Source organism: Hemicordylus capensis, chromosome 17 (genome assembly GCF_027244095.1).
Source record: "Hemicordylus capensis ecotype Gifberg chromosome 17, rHemCap1.1.pri, whole genome shotgun sequence".
NCBI lineage: Eukaryota > Metazoa > Chordata > Lepidosauria > Squamata > Cordylidae > Hemicordylus > Hemicordylus capensis.
Window position 1 is genome coordinate 6,418,623 of NC_069673.1, and position 20,192 is coordinate 6,438,814.

Consider the following 20,192-nt stretch of genomic DNA (forward strand, 5'->3'; position numbering starts at 1 on the left):
AGAGGAAAGGGGTTGTTAGATCAGGGGAAAAGTAGAAGTGTGAGAGTTCAATACTTGGCTCTGCCAGGAATGCTTCCCCTGATCAAACCAAACACCTGTCTCCCTGTGGCTGCTTTGAATTAATGAAAAAAATGTGTCCAAAGGTCAGGTCCAGGGATGGATCTCTCACAAAGTATAAATTTGGCTCACAGAAAACAGTGGTGGGAAATTACTGCAGGCTGCTTTGCACACTACCCAGCAACACATCCATGTTTGCTACCAAGTACACATTCAGCAGAGGGCTGTGGCAGACACGAGCGTTCTGACACTTGTATAATGTAGATATTTTCAAATATCTTGTTGTTCACCCATTTTGGATTCTTAGTGATGTGCTTTCTTGAAAAATGAAATGTGTGAAGAGGCCAACACTAATAGATGCTCATGTTAGCAAGTTGCTCATCTTGGCAAGTTGTACAAGAGCACAGCAAAACTATATTGACCTAAAACTGTCTGAATGCTTTCTTTATTTCCCTCAAGTGAAATTATGACAATTGGTTTACGTTCATCTTCCAATATATATGCTGCTAATTTTTGCCCCCATCCACTCTTTGGACTCAAATCATTCAATGCCTCCAGTTTCAAAACCACAAGTGGTGAAGATCTTAATCTCTATCCATGGATTTAAGACAGGAGTATGGACCACCCATTGTGGGAAATAACTCTGTAAATCGCCTAGGAAACCTCTCGGAAGCTGTTATTTCTATTCCAGAGGTTAATGTCTGACAGATTCATGTCTGAACATACACCACCCTGCACTCTTTTAAAGCACTGGCAAAACAGGGATGTCATCATTGCTACTGACGGCTGCTATACCATCTGTAATGGCAGGGAATAAGCAAGACCATGAAAACTCAAGAGGTTTCTCTGAAGCATCAATTTACCTTCTTTTGGTTCACCTCTCACTGGGACTGAAGCACGTGCCTGCAAAACGGGATGATCCCCATGAAAATGGGAGCAGGCCTTCACAACTGATAGTAAATTGTTCCCTTCTTGTAGAAGACCCTATAGCTGTCAGTTAATTAAGGTCTACCACCATGTTCCTAAATATCTTAGACAGGTCACATACAGACACAGCTGTTAATTAGTAGAGCTGTAGCGTTTAGCTGATTAATCAATTAGTTGGTTAAACTATTTCAATAGACTAAACAGCTGCCCCTGAATATACAATCAGATATTGTTCTTGGTTTTGTTTTTTTTAAATGAAGCCTATATGTTGCCAGAACTATCTTCGAAGAGATATTCCTAACTCTGTGAAAAGGAATGGGGGATGCCTCTTCCTGATGTCTCCTGAAATACCTACAAAATCAACATCTATGTTTCTCCATCATTGTTCTCATAGGCAAGTGTAGGAAAGGAAAGATTGTGCCATTGAGTCAGCGTCGACTCCTGGTGACCACAAAGCCATGTGGTTTTCTTGGTAGGAGGGGTTAACCATTGCCTTGTGCCTTCCTCCTGCGCAGTCTGAGATGATGCCTTTGCCATGGTCACTGAAGTGAGCATCTGCCTCCAGCACCTTCCTATATCGCTGCTGCCCAATATAGATGACTACAAATATATATTTATTAGGAACAATCTGGGAAGCACACCAGCAGGGATTCGAACTCACAGCCTCTTGCTCCCTAAGGAAGCTGTTTCCCCGCTGCGCCACCGCAGCTGATAGGCAAGTGTAGGCAGATTTAAATGGTTAAACAATCAACTGAGCCTTAATAATCAACTGGCAGATTTATTTAACTGGATGACAGTTTTATTAATTGTTTTTGTTTTGAGTTCTTTAAGTTATATCTTGCTTTATGCTAAAATTCTGGACAACAGGTTAGGTCGAGACAAAGAGCACTTAACTGGCCGGGGTTTCATGGCTGAGGGAAGATTTGAGCCTGGGACTTGCATATCCACACAAACTGAAGAGGGCAGCACAAACAAATAACAATGAGAATTCAGCGGATGTAGGAGACAGGTTTATTTGGAAGAATCGGGAAATACTCCCAACACATTTTGAGTACATGTCCATCATGGGACAGAAAATATTGGCAATATGCTTTAGTACTTTCTGAGCAAACTAGCTACAAGAGAAGCCACGACCTCACACAATCAAGTTATAGGTCCTTTAGCAAGAAACTATTAATAACAACATTTTCTGTCCCCCGATGTAGAGCACATGTTTGAAATACACTAAGGCTACTTGATTAAAATCTTTGTTTGATGGATGTTTATTCCACCTTTCCTGTCAGGAGCGAAGTGTGATCTACATGGTTTTTCTTCCCTCATCCATTCTATCCTCTCAACCACTATGTGAGGAGGATTAGGCTGAAACGTGGCTCTAGGCCATCCAGTCAGCTTCATAGCCAAGTGGGGATTTGAAGCCCGGGTTTTCACATCCCCCTTTAAGTATTCTGCCACAATCTATCTGCTAGATTATGTTATTTCTCCCAAAAATAACCACCTGCATATCCAAATCACACACTCTAGCCAGGTTGCCATGTTGGCTCAGGCTGATGGGCACCATGTCTGGGCTCCAATGGTGTTCACTGAATACATACAGATTTTAATCAAAACAAGTTCTAAACTGTGCAGGGAAGACAGAAGGGAGGGGAGGAGGCTTCTCCCATCAAGCACTGGCCATTTATGCTCCAGGGAAACATGGCATTTTGTCACACACCAGCCCACCATGCCGGAAGTCCCCTTGTTCAACCCGGGACCTAATCTGACTAACCCCTTTGTGGCTAATTTAATTACCCCTGCCTGCAAACTGACAGGCAGCTGTTAAAAAATGGTTATTGCATTATTAATACGCTCCAATAATTTCCCATTAAAACTATACTGTTAATAATTTCTCCCCTGTATTTCTTCCCCCTTAATTAGTCTATTTAAAACTTTGAAGGAATATTCTCTCCATGCTAAATGGGAGCGTTGAGCAAATTACATTTTTGATTGAATACTTCTGTGATAGGCCAGCAAATAAGACCGTCGAGTTGTTAATTATTGTCAGAGTTCCACACGATGCCTGCTAATGAGGCAGTCAATCTTCGCTGCAATACCCAGAATATTAATGGAGCCCTCTTGGATAGTGACTTAGATACCAGGAGATGCCCCAGAACCTGTTGCTTGGGTGGAGAGGGGAGCCGTAGCCAAGTTTGCCTTTTGCACCATCTGCTCACCTGAGCCACTCAGAGATGCAGGTGATGGAGAAAGCAGGCATCTTCAAAGCTCAGAGACACAAACTGGGACTATAGCACTGGTGGCATTTAGTGCATGACCACTATCATGGGTTGTTTATTTGAAATATTTATACAAAAGGAGTAAAACATTAACAAAGTAAACACACACACAAGCAGCAACTTTAAAAACAGCAGAGTTATAGACATCAATCCCAAAGTCTGCTGAAAAGAGACTACAGAGTGGTTGCCTGTGATGTGAACCACAGCAGTAAGAGGGCCAAGAAAGCCACCTTTGGATGGGGATTGTACTGACTACGCCCATGCCACTGAGAAGGCTTTGCTCTGTGTAGCCACTGCACTTCAGACAGCAGCCAGAAGGGAGCACAGAATAAGTTCTCCTGCAATAGCCCAAATCATGGGGCCTCCAACAGACTGGAACCACCAACAATGACCCAAGGGCATCCAAGATATTCTGGTCATCTGGGGTTTTGAAAAGTCAACACTAGCTATCTGGATTAGGCCAAGAACCACTTGGGAATCAATCCGAGTTATATGTCCTGAACATTAAGTTCCAGTATATAGATATTCTGGCAGCTGCACTCTGAAACTGTCACCATTTCAAAACATCCTGCAAATGTTGTCCACACAAAGCACAAGACAGTAATCTAACCCAGTGTTTCTCAACCACCGGTCCCTGGACCGCTGCCGGTCCCCGAAGGGTTGAGTGCCGGTCCCTGACTGGGAGTCAACCCCCCCCCAACTGAAATCAAGGCACTCACTTCCTCAATTTTGCACATGGCACGGAAGAGGAAGAGTATCACGGAGGCATGGGACCCTTCTTGTGCCTTGCCTCCATGTGCTGCTGAGATCTTCCTACAGCTATCTTATTCCCTATCTTTACAGCTTCAAACTGTATGCGGTGCGGGGGCATGGAGGAAAAAGTATGGCAGTGGGCGCCACTTGAAGGGCTGCTGGTTCTTGCATGCTCATTGTTTGCAGCCAAAGGTTGGTTGATTGAAACCCAGCTGCCTGTTATGGTCGAGGCGCCTTGAGAGGGAACGCTGTTTCCCTCTTGCATCAGTGGGGCTTGCTTGTATGTTGTTTTCATTGGCCCCATGTAGCTTTTGAATTTTTCTAATGGCCCAACATCCCCTCTCCATTGAGTAATCACAAGCACCTCCACTCCAGACATACTGGAGACAAATTTGTTCACCCAGGCTTTTAGAGTCAGGGGTTCTCAACCTTGGGTACCCAGACGTTGGTGGACTTCTACTCCCATAATCCCCAGCCATAATGGCCAAATGCCATTGTTGCTGGGGGTTATAGGAGTTTAACTGAGGGACCCAAGGTTAAGAACCCCTAATATTCCATGTTTGCAAAAGATTCCAAATTTAATTATTTTAATGCTTATATTATTTTCATTCTAAACTGCCCAGAGATGCAAGTTTTGGGCAGTATAGAAGTCTGGTAGATAGGTAGATAGATAGATAGATAGATAGATAGATAGATAGATAGATAGATAGATAGATAGACAGACTTGAAACCCCTTTACTAACTGCTGGTCCGGGAAACTGCGCATGAAGAATGTAGCGGTCCTTGAAACTCTGCACGAAGAATTTAGCGGTCCTTGACTCCAAAAAGTTTGAGAAACACTGATCTAACCTGACCCTCCACATTTTCCTTACCAGGAGACTTCAGAAAGGCAAAAGCCCTTTGTTTGCACAAGGACGCCCAGCCATTTGCTACATTCATCTATGGGACTCTAAAGAGACAATGAAAGAAATATTGTGTATAAGCAGCACACTGTGAAGCCACAGCAGCAACTACCAGTAGTCGAATTTCGGTACTATAGAATAAAGTTTATTTCCCCTTAATTCATTCTGTTGCCAATGTTCCTTGAATAGGCTGAAGACCAAAAATAAAGAGGAGGGAGTGAAGGGGAGCCAGGAATGGGCAGGCACTGACCTTTAGGGAAGGACAAGATGGATGATTCTGGGATGGATGAGATAGAACAGCCAAGCAACTCCAAGAAAGCATTTCCCGCAACCAGGTCTTGCTTTCCCTCTCTTCCCACAAAAAAGGTTGCATTTTTCTCTTTCGACATGTTTTTAAAGAGTTTTCCTTTGCAAGTTTGCAGGAAAACTCTAAAACGGACTCTCACTCACTTTCAACGTAAGTATGAAAAAGGTGTATCTGATGGTCAACACAGACTTTGGAAATGGGAAACTTTCACTCATTGATTCTTAGATAGTGTACTGTAGGCTCTGAGAAGTTTCAACATCTCTCTCCTCAGCGGGGAGAGAGAAGGAGTATGTCTCCTGCTGAAAGAGACCCAGGGAAAAGGGCAGAGCAGAAGGAGCTCTGGATTCCCCACTTAAGCCGAGAGCTCACACTGGGTCAACGTTGTTCTTCTCTCTCCTTTAGGGAACAAAAAATAAAACCTGAAACTCCAGGAGCTTGTGCAGCTGTGCAAACAGTGAGCTAAAAGGATCAATATCCCAGAGAAGAAGTCCGTTCCCTAGAACCCACCCCTAATTCCCTCAGACATCAACCAGCTTTTTAATCCATTCACAACTTTCCCACTTTCCCCCATCAGGGAAAGCCCAAAGTAATTAGAGAGGCCCCAAGGTCAGCAAATCCCAGCTTCAATAGACTGTTTGCACAGATTCAAATCCATTTGTTACGGCTGCCCAAAAAGGGGGGGGGGCAGAAGTGTGGCAAGGTTTAACCCTACATAAGCCTCCAAGCCAACCTCTCAATGACTGCCCCTCCTGCAAAATCCAGAGCTGGCTTCCCCTAAAACCAACCACCCCAGAAAGCCTCATCCTCCTCAATCGCTAAGTCTTAATCCTTTTGTCAAGAGAGTGCTAGCACTTCTGGGCTCTTTAACAGCCCCCCCGCCCCCACCACAGAAAGCTCCAGCTGCTTCTGAAACACGCTCTCATATTTTGAGTTTGTGTAAACTTTCAACACTCCCTTTGGCAAAATCTGACTAAAAACTTCCTCTTGCACAGAACTGCTGTCTGGCATGAGGGGGGAGGGGCCGAAGAGAGAGCGTGTGTATATGTTTGACTTATTCCCAGTTCAAATGTCTGCGGTATTCCACAGGGCTACCTTTGCTCATCAATGGCCAGATCAGACCATTTCTTGCACGTGTTGAAACAGTCCCACTACTCCTTCCCGGTCCATTTCAAAGTGCTGGGGCGTCCCCTTAAAGCCTTGCACAGAATAGGACCCTCATACCGGCTGGACCATCTCCCCCCCACCCCCAACCCCCATCAGCCTAGCCAAAGAGAGGAGACACCCAGACCTTGTCTGTGTGCTCCCACTGTCAGGGGTGAGGCAGGTAGGAATCGGAGAAAGGGCTGCTTCGACTGGGGTGCCCATCTCTGGCGTGCTCTTCCCAGAGACACTCACCTGGTGCCTACTCTGGTGCCATTCTAGCTCCAGGCAAGAAACTTTGGTCTCTTAATTTCCCCAGGCCTTTTATTGTTGTATTTGTCGTGTTTTAGCCGATCGTCAGCTGCTTACTATATTTTCTTCTTTCACTGTTACATGTTGACGCTGCCTTTACTGTGTTATATTTTGTTCTGTACACTCGTGAGCTGCCCCGTGTGTCGAAGGCTGTGATATAAATCTATGACTTGTGTGTTGAAGGGAAGGATAGACATCTCTTCAGTAAGCCATGCGGGATATATGAAGCTGGTCAATCTGGCCCATTGTGGTCTACTCTGACAGGAAGCCCCAGGTGCTAAGGACAGAGTCTGGGATCTTCTACAAGCAATGTGGGTGTCCTTGCCAGGTACATCTCCACAATGGAGAGTGCTATCGGCTATTCCTGCCATATAAGGCAGCACCTTAGGCCCATGTCTGGATCATTCTGACACCTAGGTACCTCTTTAGCTGTGGTTTGAGGAAAAAGACAAACACAAAACTACATCAGAGCCAGTGCCGTTTCGTGGTTAAGAGTGTTGGGGTCAGATCAGGTGTAGTTTAGTGGTTAAGAGTGTTGGAGTGGGACCAGGGAGACCTGAGTTCAAATCCCCATTTAGCCACGAAACTCACTGGGTGACTCTGGGCCAGTCACTTAACTCTCAGCCTAACATACACTTCACAGGGTTGTTGTGAGGATAAAAATAACCATAATAAAATGTGGCTATTATTATGGATAAAAATACCGCTCTGGCGTCCTTGGAGAAAGAGCAGAATATAAACAGAGAGAGATAAAGGAGCCAGGGACTTTGGACAGCAGCTCTCCTGCAACCCATATTCTTCTCCTGAGTCCAGCCCCTCACAGGGCACTTCTTGCAGAGTCAGGGCCTTTGAATCTCTCTACTTAATGGGAAATGATAAGCTATAGGCAGTTATCTGACAGACATTAGCAGGATGAGGACAGTATTCAAGAAGAGGGAGAATGAAAACCAAGACTATGTGCTGCCAGGCTGAGTCAAGTAAGGCTGCTGGCCTCAGATCTCCTCCCAAGGCAAGGGGGTGGGTGGTTAAAATCTTGAATACACACAGCTCTCCAGTGTAGCTCTGCTGCGAGGCGAGTGAGACAGATGTTTAGCAGTCAATCTTTTCATCATCCTTTAAATCTCAGCAAAGCCTCAACTGATGAGACCCAGAGTACAGAACTTAACTCCCCCCTGCTCTGCACCTCCCCATCCTGCAATGCTAATTTTTAATATTTTATCAGGAACTGCATAATGCTGAGTGGTTTCTCTCCTCAAAGCCCAAGTTCTGGGAGCAATGTCATCCAATTCCATGCATGTGTGTGTGTGTGTGTGTGTGTGCTGTGACTTTTTAACTTTAAATGTGCCAAATGCATTATTCCACTCAATGAAGAGAACTGCAATGAACTATTTTAAACTATCACACATACATGCCCCACCTGCCTTTTATATGCTTCCAAATCTGCTACCCCAGACAATGTTAGATGGGTATCAGACCTTGACGTTCAAAGGCTAGCACATCAATTCTTCTCCTTTGGGTCTATCTCACAACCACTTTATGGATTTGGGGAAGCCAAACAAAACCCGGGTTATTTCAGGTTGGCTGTGGATCTGGGAAAGCTAGCTTAAAAGCCCTGCTCATTCACTGGGTGGCTTTTGCTACATTCCTATTTCCGTGCTAAATAGGAACAACAGTGGCCTATCTCAGACAGCTCTAGTAAAGCCAAACAAAGTAAATATATACTTGTAAAAGTCAATTAAACCATAGGAATGCTACATGATCAACAGCAATTTTGAAGCTGAATACCCTTTAAACTAGAAACCTGTTCTCACTGTCAAGACATGTCCAAGAAAACATGTGAAAAAGATGTGATAAAAAATGCATCACAGCCAGCCCCAACATGTCAGAAATTAGGGTGAAAGTCTGAAAGCCATGTTCCATCTTCAGCTAGCCCCTTTGCAGACAGGCTTTGAGCCAGGTCTTTCCACAGACACAAGCCAGACCATAGTTTTCGATACTCTTACTTTTGCCTCAGGCATCCCCTTGATTTCTGCTCAGGTAGCTAAGCTGTTCTCACCCCTTTCCCATATACTTTCACTGCAAAACCAGTCCATCCGTTTCCTGACAACCGTGTTATTCTTCAAAGCCGAAAAGAGAATGGAACAGGTATATGAGCAAACCATCACCAGCTTGGCAACCTACTCTGCTTCCAACCTGCACCTATAGTAGGAATATTCCTGTCTAGCAACCAGGCTCTAGACAACCCTAATATAATCTGTAATGAGCGTGTGCACAGCTGGTTAAAAGGAGCGATTTCACAGTTCAGTGGGTCAACAATTGCTTGACCATTTATTAAAGCGTCTATTAAACATTTGCTAACAACCTTTTCATATTAGGAGCACACACCACCAGCATGATATTAAAGGGGGATAATGTGGAGATAATGGTCAGATTCAGATGGATTTAGGAATGGGATTTTGGACCAGGGACTAATACGTTTTAGAAGGGAGGGTTTTTTTGGTTTTCTTTTTAAGTGAGGAAAATGTGCTGAAATTCATCTTTTCCCTCTCACCACTTCTGCAAAGCCACCGCACACAGCTATAGCGCCCTGCCTCCACTTGGTTCTCTGGGTTTTCCACTCAAACCATATGAAAGGACTACACACAACACCAGATAAAGCATCACTACGGATCAAACTGCCAGATAACGACAAAGGCATTCGGGGGGGAAACTGTCTTTAGGCCACTTCACATATCACACTCTTTTCACACTTAAGATCTTTCAAGTATGCAACCTAAAACAATATGAAATGTGGATTTGACAAGCACATGTTGGCAAATTCCCTTCAAGTATAAGGGGATACTTCAACTCAGCTTTGTCTTGTTGCCCACATTGATGCCGACGAAGGGACACAACTAAAGACTTAGGCCACTGGCCCAAGACATCAGAGCATAAGATGAGCTCTACTGGAATCAGACTAAGTTGTGTATAGTCCAGCATCCTGTTTGACACCGTGCCAATATACCCAGGAGGAGCAGGGCATGAAGGCAATCACTCTCTCTCCCACTGCTGTCATTCAGCAAACAGGCATTCAGTCGCATACTGCCTCTGGATCAGAGATGCCCTGTAATAGCCATGGGCAGAGCCTCTCCTCAGTAATCTTTGCCCAGAAGCCATCACCACAATTTATGAACATGAATCCCATTGGACAATTCTGTGGTGTTGTTTCAAGAAGTCCTCTCTTCCATCTCTCTTGCATCTACTGCCAAACAGCTACATTGGGTGAGCCAGATTTGAAATATCACAGTGAGGGAGGGAAAAGTAGATGTATTTTCACCCACTTTATGAATGCCATTCATATTTTTGTAAATCTCTATCAAATGCCCTCTTGGTCATTTCTCCCCATAAATGGAAGAGACCAAATGCTACAGCCTTTCCTCAGAGGAAAGATGCCACAACCTTCACTATTTTGCTCTTTTCTGCACCTGCATACAAAGTCATGCTCAGGCTGAATATGGTTTCTTCTCTACACAGAATTGGTTTGTGCTCAGATCCTTCTTCCAAAGCAGACCAATCACACATTCAAGCAAGGTCCACTTCTTCACCATTCCAGCTGAAGCTGTACTTGTGACAGAGTTAAACAGAGAAATTTGTTTTGTTCGACACCATTTGAGTTTCCACATTTCATTTTTCTCTTTCCATCCACTTGATGTTAAAGCCCAATGTTAGCTCACAGACCACAAGGTTTCCTGAGGGCTCCTCATTTTAGCATCTCACATGCCTGGTTGCTGGCAACTCGGCACCATAGTGGATCCCTTCCTCCCCCAATCTATATTAGGATATAAAGCATTTTGGTTCAGGCCAATAGCAACTTCTTACATCAAACTCACCAGAGGACCTGCCAGGCTTAGAATTGATTACTGCTCAGTAATTCATCAAGAAGGAAAATCAGGGCAATTCCCAGGATGGGATTTACTTCCTACCTCAATTTTGTATTAATTTATTCTTGTTTCCCTGTTCACAAAGGATTAATTGGATTTGATACAATTCTCAACGAAGAAAACAGCCTCTATCTTTCTAATCTAACTTAGGCAATAGTATAAGACCATCAATTTCCTTCTCCCCACCCCTGCCAATGCTCCTATCCTTAACATGGTTGAAGTGAATACAAGGAAAGTTCAAATATTGTAACTAAAAATGCTTACGACCAGGACATCCAGCTAAGATGTCCTTAGAGCAGTTCTGGCATGAAGAAGTCACTGTAGACTGTACTGCAGTTGGGAAAAGATGGTTCAGTTAGCAAAGGAAGAGATTCATCATGAGAATTTTTCCTGTCTTTTTCACTACCTTCCTTCCAAAGGGTCATGGGGGGAACACAAAACAAAATTCAAGCAGAGAGGACAAATAACATCTACACAGAACTGTGGCACATCAACAGCACTGAAATAACTAATACAAAAGTTAGGTAGAGTCCACCCTGCCTTACAAGTTATATGGGGAAATCAGCAATTTGATAAACAGATAATCAAGATTGTGCCCATATATCCCCTACTGCCTACTGAAAAGCAGGCATAATAAGAACTGAAAAATTAGATTACTATGGGAATGGGGACAGTATTAGATATTCTTTTTCACTTCTGTTGTACATTAGTGTGCACAACGTACAAAATGCTTTATAACTGTGCTCTCAGTTATCTCATAGCTGAGGCAGGGACTTATAGGCTAGAAATCAGCACAGTTTGGATGACTGAACAAACCATGTTTCTTGGCTCACAAAGAAATTAGCAAAGAGTGATGCATCTACATATTCCCTGCCCCTCTTGCATGCCCAGTTAAATTGAAAAGTTCCTGGTTTGTTAAACCATGGTTCTTGGAATGTCTGCACCAGAAAAATCGTACATGAAGTATTCCTTTCAAATGAGGATCTAGAACCAGGATCAAATTGTTGTCCCCAGTTAACTAATCAAAGAGGCACCTTCTAAAGTAGTGATTCTCTTTATTGAGCTAGGGGAGAGCAACTGGTCCTATCCATCCCCAGCACATCATTCCTCCAGTGGCTATGGCTAGTGTCTATCTTATGTTTCTTTTTTCGATTGTGAGCCCTTTGGGGACAGGGAGCCATTTTCTAAATGTATATCTATGAAAATCGCTTTGGGAACTTTTGTTGAAAACCAGTATATAAATATTCATCATATTTGTATTTGTAAACTTTTGTTTAAATCCTGGTTTGTAAGGACTGCTTAAACCAGAGTTTCCTAGTTTGGACATGATGGGGAACTATGGATTAACAAACCAGGAAGCTTTCCATTCAGCCAGGTGCACAAGAGAGGAATAGGGAATGCTCGACTATGATGGTATTTTGGAACATGTACACGGAGTCATTAAGCCCAGAGCTCCCTGCGTTCCATTATTCCCAAAGGTGAAGAATTTTGCAGATCAACAGGAGCTGATGCCATTTGGGGGAGGAAAAGAAGCAAAAAATCCTATAAGGGTGTTGCATCTCTTAAAACAAACAAACAACAAACAAACAAAAAATCAAGCACCCAAGGTACATACAAACAGGTTTACAAGAGATCCTCTAGATTTGATTAACAATACCATCCAGATGCCATCAGTATGGAAACAAGACAAGACCCATTAACGTAATTTGTCTATGGAGGCTTGTTATATATATACAGTTACCTCTGTGTCAGTTCAAAATATTTCTCCCCCTCTAAGAGGTCTGTTTTTTCACCACATTATGAGGGCAAATTCAGGGACAGAGATGTCTTCCAATCTCATCTCCTTCCCCCCCACTTGAGTCTGGTTTGTGCAACAAGCTGGCATTTTATAACCCCACATGGTTTGGTGGTGTCAAAATTGCCAGAGGATGAAGTAGATTTGGTAAAATTTTTGACAAAGGTGATTTCCGCAGCTTACTTTAAAAGCCAAGAAAATCCTAATCTCCCTGCATGGGGCATTAATCTTTGGTGATGACAGAACTGCCGTGACGTGAAGCAATGTCCAGCAAAGCAATGATCCATTTCCTCCATCATGTTAAATCTACCATTCATCACCGGCACCTGCTGTCAGGAGTGCAGGGACGCCTTTATTGGCGGCGGTTGATGCTGTTATTGACAGAGCAATAGACTTTGAAGGGAGCTCCCTCTACGGTTCAATGCTACCATTGATTAAAGGGGCTGATAAAGGACTTGCTCAAAGCTAAACCAGTCACTCTCACTGGCAGCAGCAACAAACAAGAGCCAGTGTGTGCAGCTCTCCCAAAATGCATTGACAATGTCCTGGTCAGGATAGCACCTTTACTCTAAAGCATCGTCATAATTGACAATCACACAGTTTTACAACTGTTGCTGTGCTTACAACTCTCTCGAGCTCCATTTGCTGGCTTGCCAGTTGTTCCTGAGCACAATGCAAGGTCCTTGAATGCCCTAAGCACCTTGGAACTTGGGCAGTGTTTCCTGTAACAGGGATTCCCAGATGTTGTTGACCACTCCCAGCATCCTCAGCCTTTGGCTAGAAATTATGGGAGTTGTAGTCAACATCTGGGAATCCTTGTTACAGGAAACACTGGACTTGGGTATCATCTCTGATACAAATCTTATCAATCCAGGTTGGAAACGAAGGCCCTTCTCTGGGTGCCTTCACTGACTGAAGCCAAATGAAGAGAAGGCCTTTTTTTCATGCTCCCCCCCCCAGTTTTTAATTAACAATGGAAAAGGCTTTTATGTTCTTATACTCTGTCCAAAACTGCTGCTTTAGTCTGTTTCACCACAGCAGTCTTCCCCCCACCCCAAAATGAATATAGTTTTTTAAATCTGCACTAATTTGCCCAAAAGCATCCACAACAAGTCCATGGCTTAAGATTTAAATCAGGTCTTGCAGGTCTGCATCTCTAAGCACTGGCAGATCACAGTCAACATGCCCGCTTTGTCCGTCAGGCAACACGTTCTTTCAAAGTTCTAGGAGAAAGCCATTTCCACAGCGCAAAAAGAAGATAGCAAGCTACAAAGACGCTCGCTCCGGAATAAAATTAAGATGAATCGACAGCAAGCTCAAGAGAAAAATGCATTCTTCGGCTGAAATGCCTGACGCTCCATCAGGGCACCTCAAAAGCTTGTCAGGCAAACGTAGGGCCTTTACATCTTGCTATGGTTACCATAACGATAGAGCCATAAGTCATGTCACAGCGGCAGCTGAGGCTGTGCTCCGTGATTTATGCCTGCTGATGCTAAAAAAATTAGAAACTTTTCTTTTGGAACTGGTGACAAAGCAGGTAACCCCCACTTCCCGGTGGCTAAGAACCACAGAGCAAGAACAGCAAGGAATCAGAAAGCAGCAAAAGGAATTGGTTTCTCACTTCTAGTGGGAAATCTCTCGAAGGGTAACCAGACCCTTTCTCCTACTGCAAGTCCCCTTACAACCCCTATGATACGGTTCCAGCCTCATTCTGAATCAGCCCACTTATAATAGGCCAAATGAGGCATCCGATTTCTAAGAGACATTGTTAAGGTTTGGTCCAATAGTCTTAAGAGTAGGCCAAATAGTCTGGCCATGTAAGCAGTGCAAAAATCTGGGAGATGAACTTTATAATCCAAGCGGAGCCCAGCAGACCTCCCAAACCAGCTACTTCTCAGGAACCTCTGGGCTAGAAGGGGAATCCACAACTCTCTGTACAGCTTCCTGTGTGGTAAGCCTTCCACCTTTCATCCGTGAAAATAGGGACATGCCCGTGAATGTAAAGGGGGTGTGGCCAATACCGTCTGGGAGGCATGATGCACCATGTGTACAGGCCATGGCCAAGCATGGGAGGTGTGGGGTGTACAAGTCTGGCGACAAGCGTGCCACAAATGAAGGACAGGTCATCTGGTGCATGCAGAGCACATCAGGCCAGATCACAAAAGCAGATGAGCATCACCTTGGCAGTATAGCATCTTCAGGTATTAGAGCAACTCTGCCTATCCAGTCAGGCCTTAAAGCCCTCCTTTTCAGGCTGGGATTTTGCCAGGGCAACAGCAATCTTTCCAGACTCCAGCTTGTTCTCCGGCTCTGGTCTCTTGCTTTGAGCCCTTCGGCTCTCAGCAACATGGCTGTCCACAACTCAGCTCCAACAAGTCTTTTGCCCATTAACTCTTTCTCAGGAAGACGCTGCTATTCCTTCCCCAACTCACTTTCAGAAACAGACGTTTTGTGCTTACACATATGTGTTCACGTGCAGGATTACTTTATGTAGTACTTTGTACAGACATGAACATTCTCTCAGAAAGTGCAGGAACTCACAACAGGCGTAAGAGAAAAGAGGCACAAGGAAATAAGGTAGGGACAGATCCTCCCCATACACACACATATACATCACCTTCACCAATATGCAAAGACTGGCTACTGTTTCCACCTCCTTGGCTTAATACTAGGTATCCCTGCAGTAGTTCTCTCATCTTTACGAACCTTCTGCTTCCCCCAGAGTAATTTCTCAGGGACCCCTGAGCCCCTCCACTGACCTCCAGTCCCAAAAGCCAGAGCAGCTACTTCCAGGGAACAGGTTTCTATCCCTGTGTAAATGCTAGAGATAGATATGCACAAACTAGTTTGTGCACACCCAGGAGGCAGGGAGGGGTTCCTTTAAGGGGCAGGGAGGGTGTCCTTACCTGCCCCGCTGCTTTCCCCCCACCAACGCTCTCCCCAAAACCGCTGGTGTGGGGCTGCAGCATACCTCCTTGCAGTCCCGGTCAACGTCATACCGGAAGTGGCTGGTGTGCATGTGCACAGCACACAAACGCATCGGCCACTTCCAGTCCAACGCTGACCGGGGCTGCAGGGAGGTACACGGAAGCCCGGCACCAGCAGTTCTGGGGAGAGCGTCAGCGCTGGACCTTTGAACCAGTTCGGCACTGCATAAAAGGGGCACCAAACTGGTTCGTGCTCATCCCTAGTAAATGCCTTCCCTCTTGCAGCTTCAGGAACAAAGACCCAGCAGCTCTGTTTCCTTTAGCATTTGCTCATTTGATAGAATTGTTGGTGTGCTTGTCAAGTTGCCATGGGTAGCTGCTAATTGGTTATATTTAACTAGTGCCATTACAATGAAAATGCAGTAGTCCATCACACCCCCCCAAATGCCTCCAGCTCTGGAAAACAGACTCCATGTGTGAAGTGGCACTAAAAGCAAATCTCTGTCCACTGCCTCCAGCCCCCACTGCGCATCTATCCTGCATTCAGACATCTTCATTAAGACGCAAGGGCCATGCTGAGACCTTCACCCCGAGAGCTATAAAGAACTCCATAAGGCTTCTCACAAAGCAGGTGCCTGGCAATTTTCCTCCATTAAACTCTTAGAGAAGAGCGACCCCCAGGCAAAGGTGTCAGGCTAATAAGAGGCCTGGAAGAGCAGAGCATGTTCGGGAGCAAGGACTTAAAAGGAAATGCCAGCACAAATGGCTGGTGTATTGCAGAAGAGCAGAACGGGATGGCCCCCCAATGGCATGCCTGCTAATGTAACGTGTCATAACATGGCTGAGAGGAGCGTCCAATTCGATTCTGTGACAGGAACAAACGAGCCTGGGAAACAAAGCTGAGGAGCTCGATATTTTATGGAAATAACTCTCCAGCAAGAAGGAGATTTGCTAGTACATCTTTTATGCAGATTAGATGTTATCAACCCCACCCCACAATGCCCTGGCACTTAGTTGTCTTTTTCCCGCTAAACTAAAAAGCCCTCCATATTTTCAGGGTAAGGTCTGAATATTTTAGCCTCTCCAACCTTTACTCAAGGGAAGAATAAGCCAGAAGGAGGAGGAGGAGGAGGAGAAGAAGGAGGAGAAGGAGAATGTGGCAAAGGAGGGCTGGTGGGAAGGGGAGAGAGAAGAACCTTTGGCAATTTCCTCCAACATGACAAAAACTGAGATACTAAGACACTTTGGAATTCAGATTAATGTCTCCATAATGGCTTAAAGGCAGCCACACAGCTGAGACTGAGATTACCTCTTTATAAAAAGGTGTGGAGGAACTATTGCACGCTCTACACATTTCATCTTTCACAGGACACCAAGAACCCCTGATCTGACAGGCTGGACCCCATCTGAGAAGAGCTTAAGTTCTAATGCAGACATAATAGATCACTCCTTGGTTCCCAATGTATTTGTGGAGTCTTCCATAATTCAGCATCAAATATTTATTACCACATTTATTAAATTTTGAATAATTTAGCATCTGCTGCATGTCACTGAGGTGCTCCGTTAACTGCTCTCCCTTTAGTGTATCTGGGTCTCTCCAGATCTTAATACGCAAAGTTTCCAAGGTCTGGGGCTTGCTTGATGGTACCATTCCCTCAACTAATCATGGCGCTTTCCTAACTCTCTTCTACTTTTACCTTTGCCACCTTGCTACATAAGGAAGGAATATCAAACACATCAAGAGATGTAGCGCTACTGAAGAGAAACTAAGGGATCATATGGCTGATGGCCCATCCTCATTGCATGAGGGAGAAGCACAGTTAACGCACATTCCCTCTGGTATGATACCCCATCATTGCCTAATTGGGCAGGGGGTAGGACATCCAAACCAACCTCTACACTGTAGACAGTACCCGGGGGAAGCGGGTGGGGCACAAGTAATTTCCCACTCCTCCCCCACATTAGGATAGGTTGGCAGACGTATCATCTGAACTGGCCTCAGTAAGTGTGCTGAACATCTTGGGTCAACCAAGTGGCCTTCAGCAAGTAAACTTCAATTCAAATTGGAAAAAGCCCTTAATGTGCACAGCACTTTTCAATGGTGTGATTCTATAGCTAGTATATTAGTCAGTGAGGTGAAACACTCTCGCCCTTCTTCTTTGAGACAAAGGGCATTTCTGATTATTTCCTCATTTACAGTAGCTTGCCAACTTGCATCGTTCAGTCTGCACAGCTTGCAAATCAGAACTCAGAAAACTGACACCTGATACTGAATTTGATTTTCAAAGCATCCAAATTTTGAACTCCCAACTGCAAGTTTCAGGAAATTTACTATGGGTGTATACAGATAAACAGAACTGCAGAATAACCCTGCTGTGGTGTGTGTTCACTGCAGCTTAGGCACATGGATTGTATGCTAAGTCCTGGATTATTCAGGGGAAACCTATTCCATCCCACCCCCAGTTTTCAACCCAAGCCAAATTCGGGCAAACTCATGGTGATTCTTGTGAATCCTTACACAACCACCCCCTTTTCAAAGCAGTTTTCCAACAGGAAAAAGGAGTGTTTAAAACTTAATGAAAAGCAGCCCCCTCCGAACACAACACCACAGCCCTGAGCAATCAGCATTCAATGTGAAACCAAGTACGTGGCTTGTGAAGAACTAAGGTGGGAAAGCAGAGCTCACCCTGCAGTATAAAAATCTGAACCTGTTAGAAGATGTATTCACCTGCCAGCAGAGATTTCCGAGACGGCAAAATGAAAACACCCCATTTTCCACTCACCACAGGAACCAGCTTTTGGCACTGAAGACTGTATCAAGCTTAATTCAACAGGGCACTCTGAAGACTGGGTAGATAGAATGCAGTATATGCTCTGTGCACGTTTCAGTGCAACCACCTGCTCTTTCGGATGGACCTGGTGAGCTTTTCTTCGCCCAAGATCTGAGGAGTGAACTCCTTACCTGACATCTGCTGGATCTTCAGTCACCAGAACGTCTGTCTTGCAACTGGCAAGAGGGTTTATCGAAAGTTCCACAGGAGGGACCACAAAGCTCTTGCTGACAGGAAGCCAGAGGCCTTGGCCTAGGCTGTAGGTGGACCTTCAAAAGACAGGGAGAAGAGCAGAAGCAAAGAATAGATGCCAGCTTCTCTAGTTCCTGAGACCCTTTTGGACAAAGAATGCTCAACCCTCTTAGATACCTATAATATTAACAGCTGGCAAAGGTTCTACACTATATTATGTTTAGCATGTAAAAGACAAGATGCAGCTATCAGGTTGATGGCCACTGCAAAAAGGCTTTCCTCCGTGGTGGCCCTCATGAGCTGGGTTCAGTGCCAGCAGTATGGTATAGCTCAGGGGTTTTCAACCTTGGGTCCCCAGATGTTGTTGGACTTCAACTCCCGTAATCTCCATCCAAAGGCCTTTGGGGCTGGGGATTATGGGAGTTGAAGTCCAATATCATCTGGGGACCCCAGGTTGAGAATCTCTGGTATAGCTCATTCAAACAGAGTTCCAGAGGAGGAGAGACAGGGTTATAGTCAAGTCAGTCAAAGTCAAGCTCCCAAACGTGGCAGTCAAGGTGGAGAGGCGAGGCAAAGCAGCCTGGTTGGCTACAGCCTGCATGACTACAGAGCCAAGTCGGAAACATCATCATTTAGAGCCAGCCTGGCTCAGCGAAGAGCAGCAACTCTTTGGCGGTCATCCGCGAGCTGCTAGGTTACAAACTCAAGGCCAGCTGTTCCCTTTTGCAGAGAGCTGCTCCAGCAGTGCAGGGAGCAAGGCACCTCTGCTTGGCGGCTAGAGGCCCTGGTTCGAGACATGCACCCACGAACGTCTTCCATCTCCAAACTATGGAACCAAGGGCCCATTGAACTTCACTTTAAGGAATGTTTGTTTAGATAAAATTTGTAGGGTTAAAAGTGTGCTTGTTTGCTTTTTAAAGTGGCTGTATTTTAGTTTACTCCTTAGTGACTCCTTCAGACAATTTTATTCAAGTTCCAAGTTGAACCTTGGTTTTATTTTTGTCTCCTGCCACAGATGTTATAATAAATTAAAAGGTAGTGCATAAACATTCTAGCCAGAGAAATAAACATACATTGCAATGAGGGTTGGGAAAGGAGAGGTTGACCAGGATCTGAGTCATCTTGGTATGGTAATACTTGAACTTAGTTCAAGCTCTGATTAGTGTACACATTTAAGAGGAGCATCAGAAACTTTAGGGTCCTGCAAATAAATACAATCAATCACCTCTGGCAAGGTCAAAGGCTCTTGCTATCCCAACCTTTCCACCCATGCTGTGGCCAAAATACTTTGAACCCCTTGTTCATCCAGATGGCTTATCTCAGCAGAACAGCCCTCAGACAGCAACTCCTTAATTTTGATTGCATAAATCCATTTAGCCAAAAAGAAAGGTGGAAGCAAACCACGCCACAAACCATGAATCTGAAGAGGTTCCATAACTCACCTAAGTATTTTCTCAGGTGCCTGTTCTCCTGTTACCAAGTCATAGCCTCTTTCGAGTGTTGTGTAGGGCCAAGGCCTGGGAGGGACAGAGAAGGAAGAAACTCATCAAACTACAAAGGACTCCTTGGGAAAGCCACCTTACCTCAACAAAAGCAACCGCAGCCTGTGGAGAGGGGTTTTGGAGACAACAAAGCCCCTGACACAGAGAAGCAGACACCCAGTGTGTACTCGTACCTTTGAACAATTGGTAGCAAAGTGCCCGATAACATTTCCATTATTCTAATGTCGTTACTCAGAAGGAAGAATGAAGTATCTGAGCAACACGCAGCTCTTAAAAGGGATTGTCTGCTACTGAGAAAGGAAACATTGTTCTCGAGTAAACTGTTGGGCAAACGCAATAATACATTGAGAAGGAGGA

General features: G+C 44.7%; 1 protein-coding gene across 10 annotated transcripts in view; it reads right to left on the reverse strand.

Moving 5' to 3' along the window:
* The window catches only part of ASTN2 (astrotactin 2), a 582,654-nt gene that overhangs the window by 236,076 nt on the left and 326,386 nt on the right, over positions 1-20,192 (reverse strand). For all 10 annotated transcript variants that reach the window (XR_008312700.1, XR_008312701.1, XM_053281796.1 and 7 more), the window contains 2 exons: positions 19,776-19,850; positions 18,273-18,410 (listed from right to left, as the gene is read on the reverse strand). Coding sequence is in view for 8 of the 10 variants with exons in the window: in XM_053281796.1 (XP_053137771.1) it covers positions 18,273-18,410; positions 19,776-19,850 (213 nt within the window). In the remaining 2 variants the exon portion in view is untranslated. The remainder of the gene's footprint in view (positions 1-18,272; positions 18,411-19,775; positions 19,851-20,192) is intronic.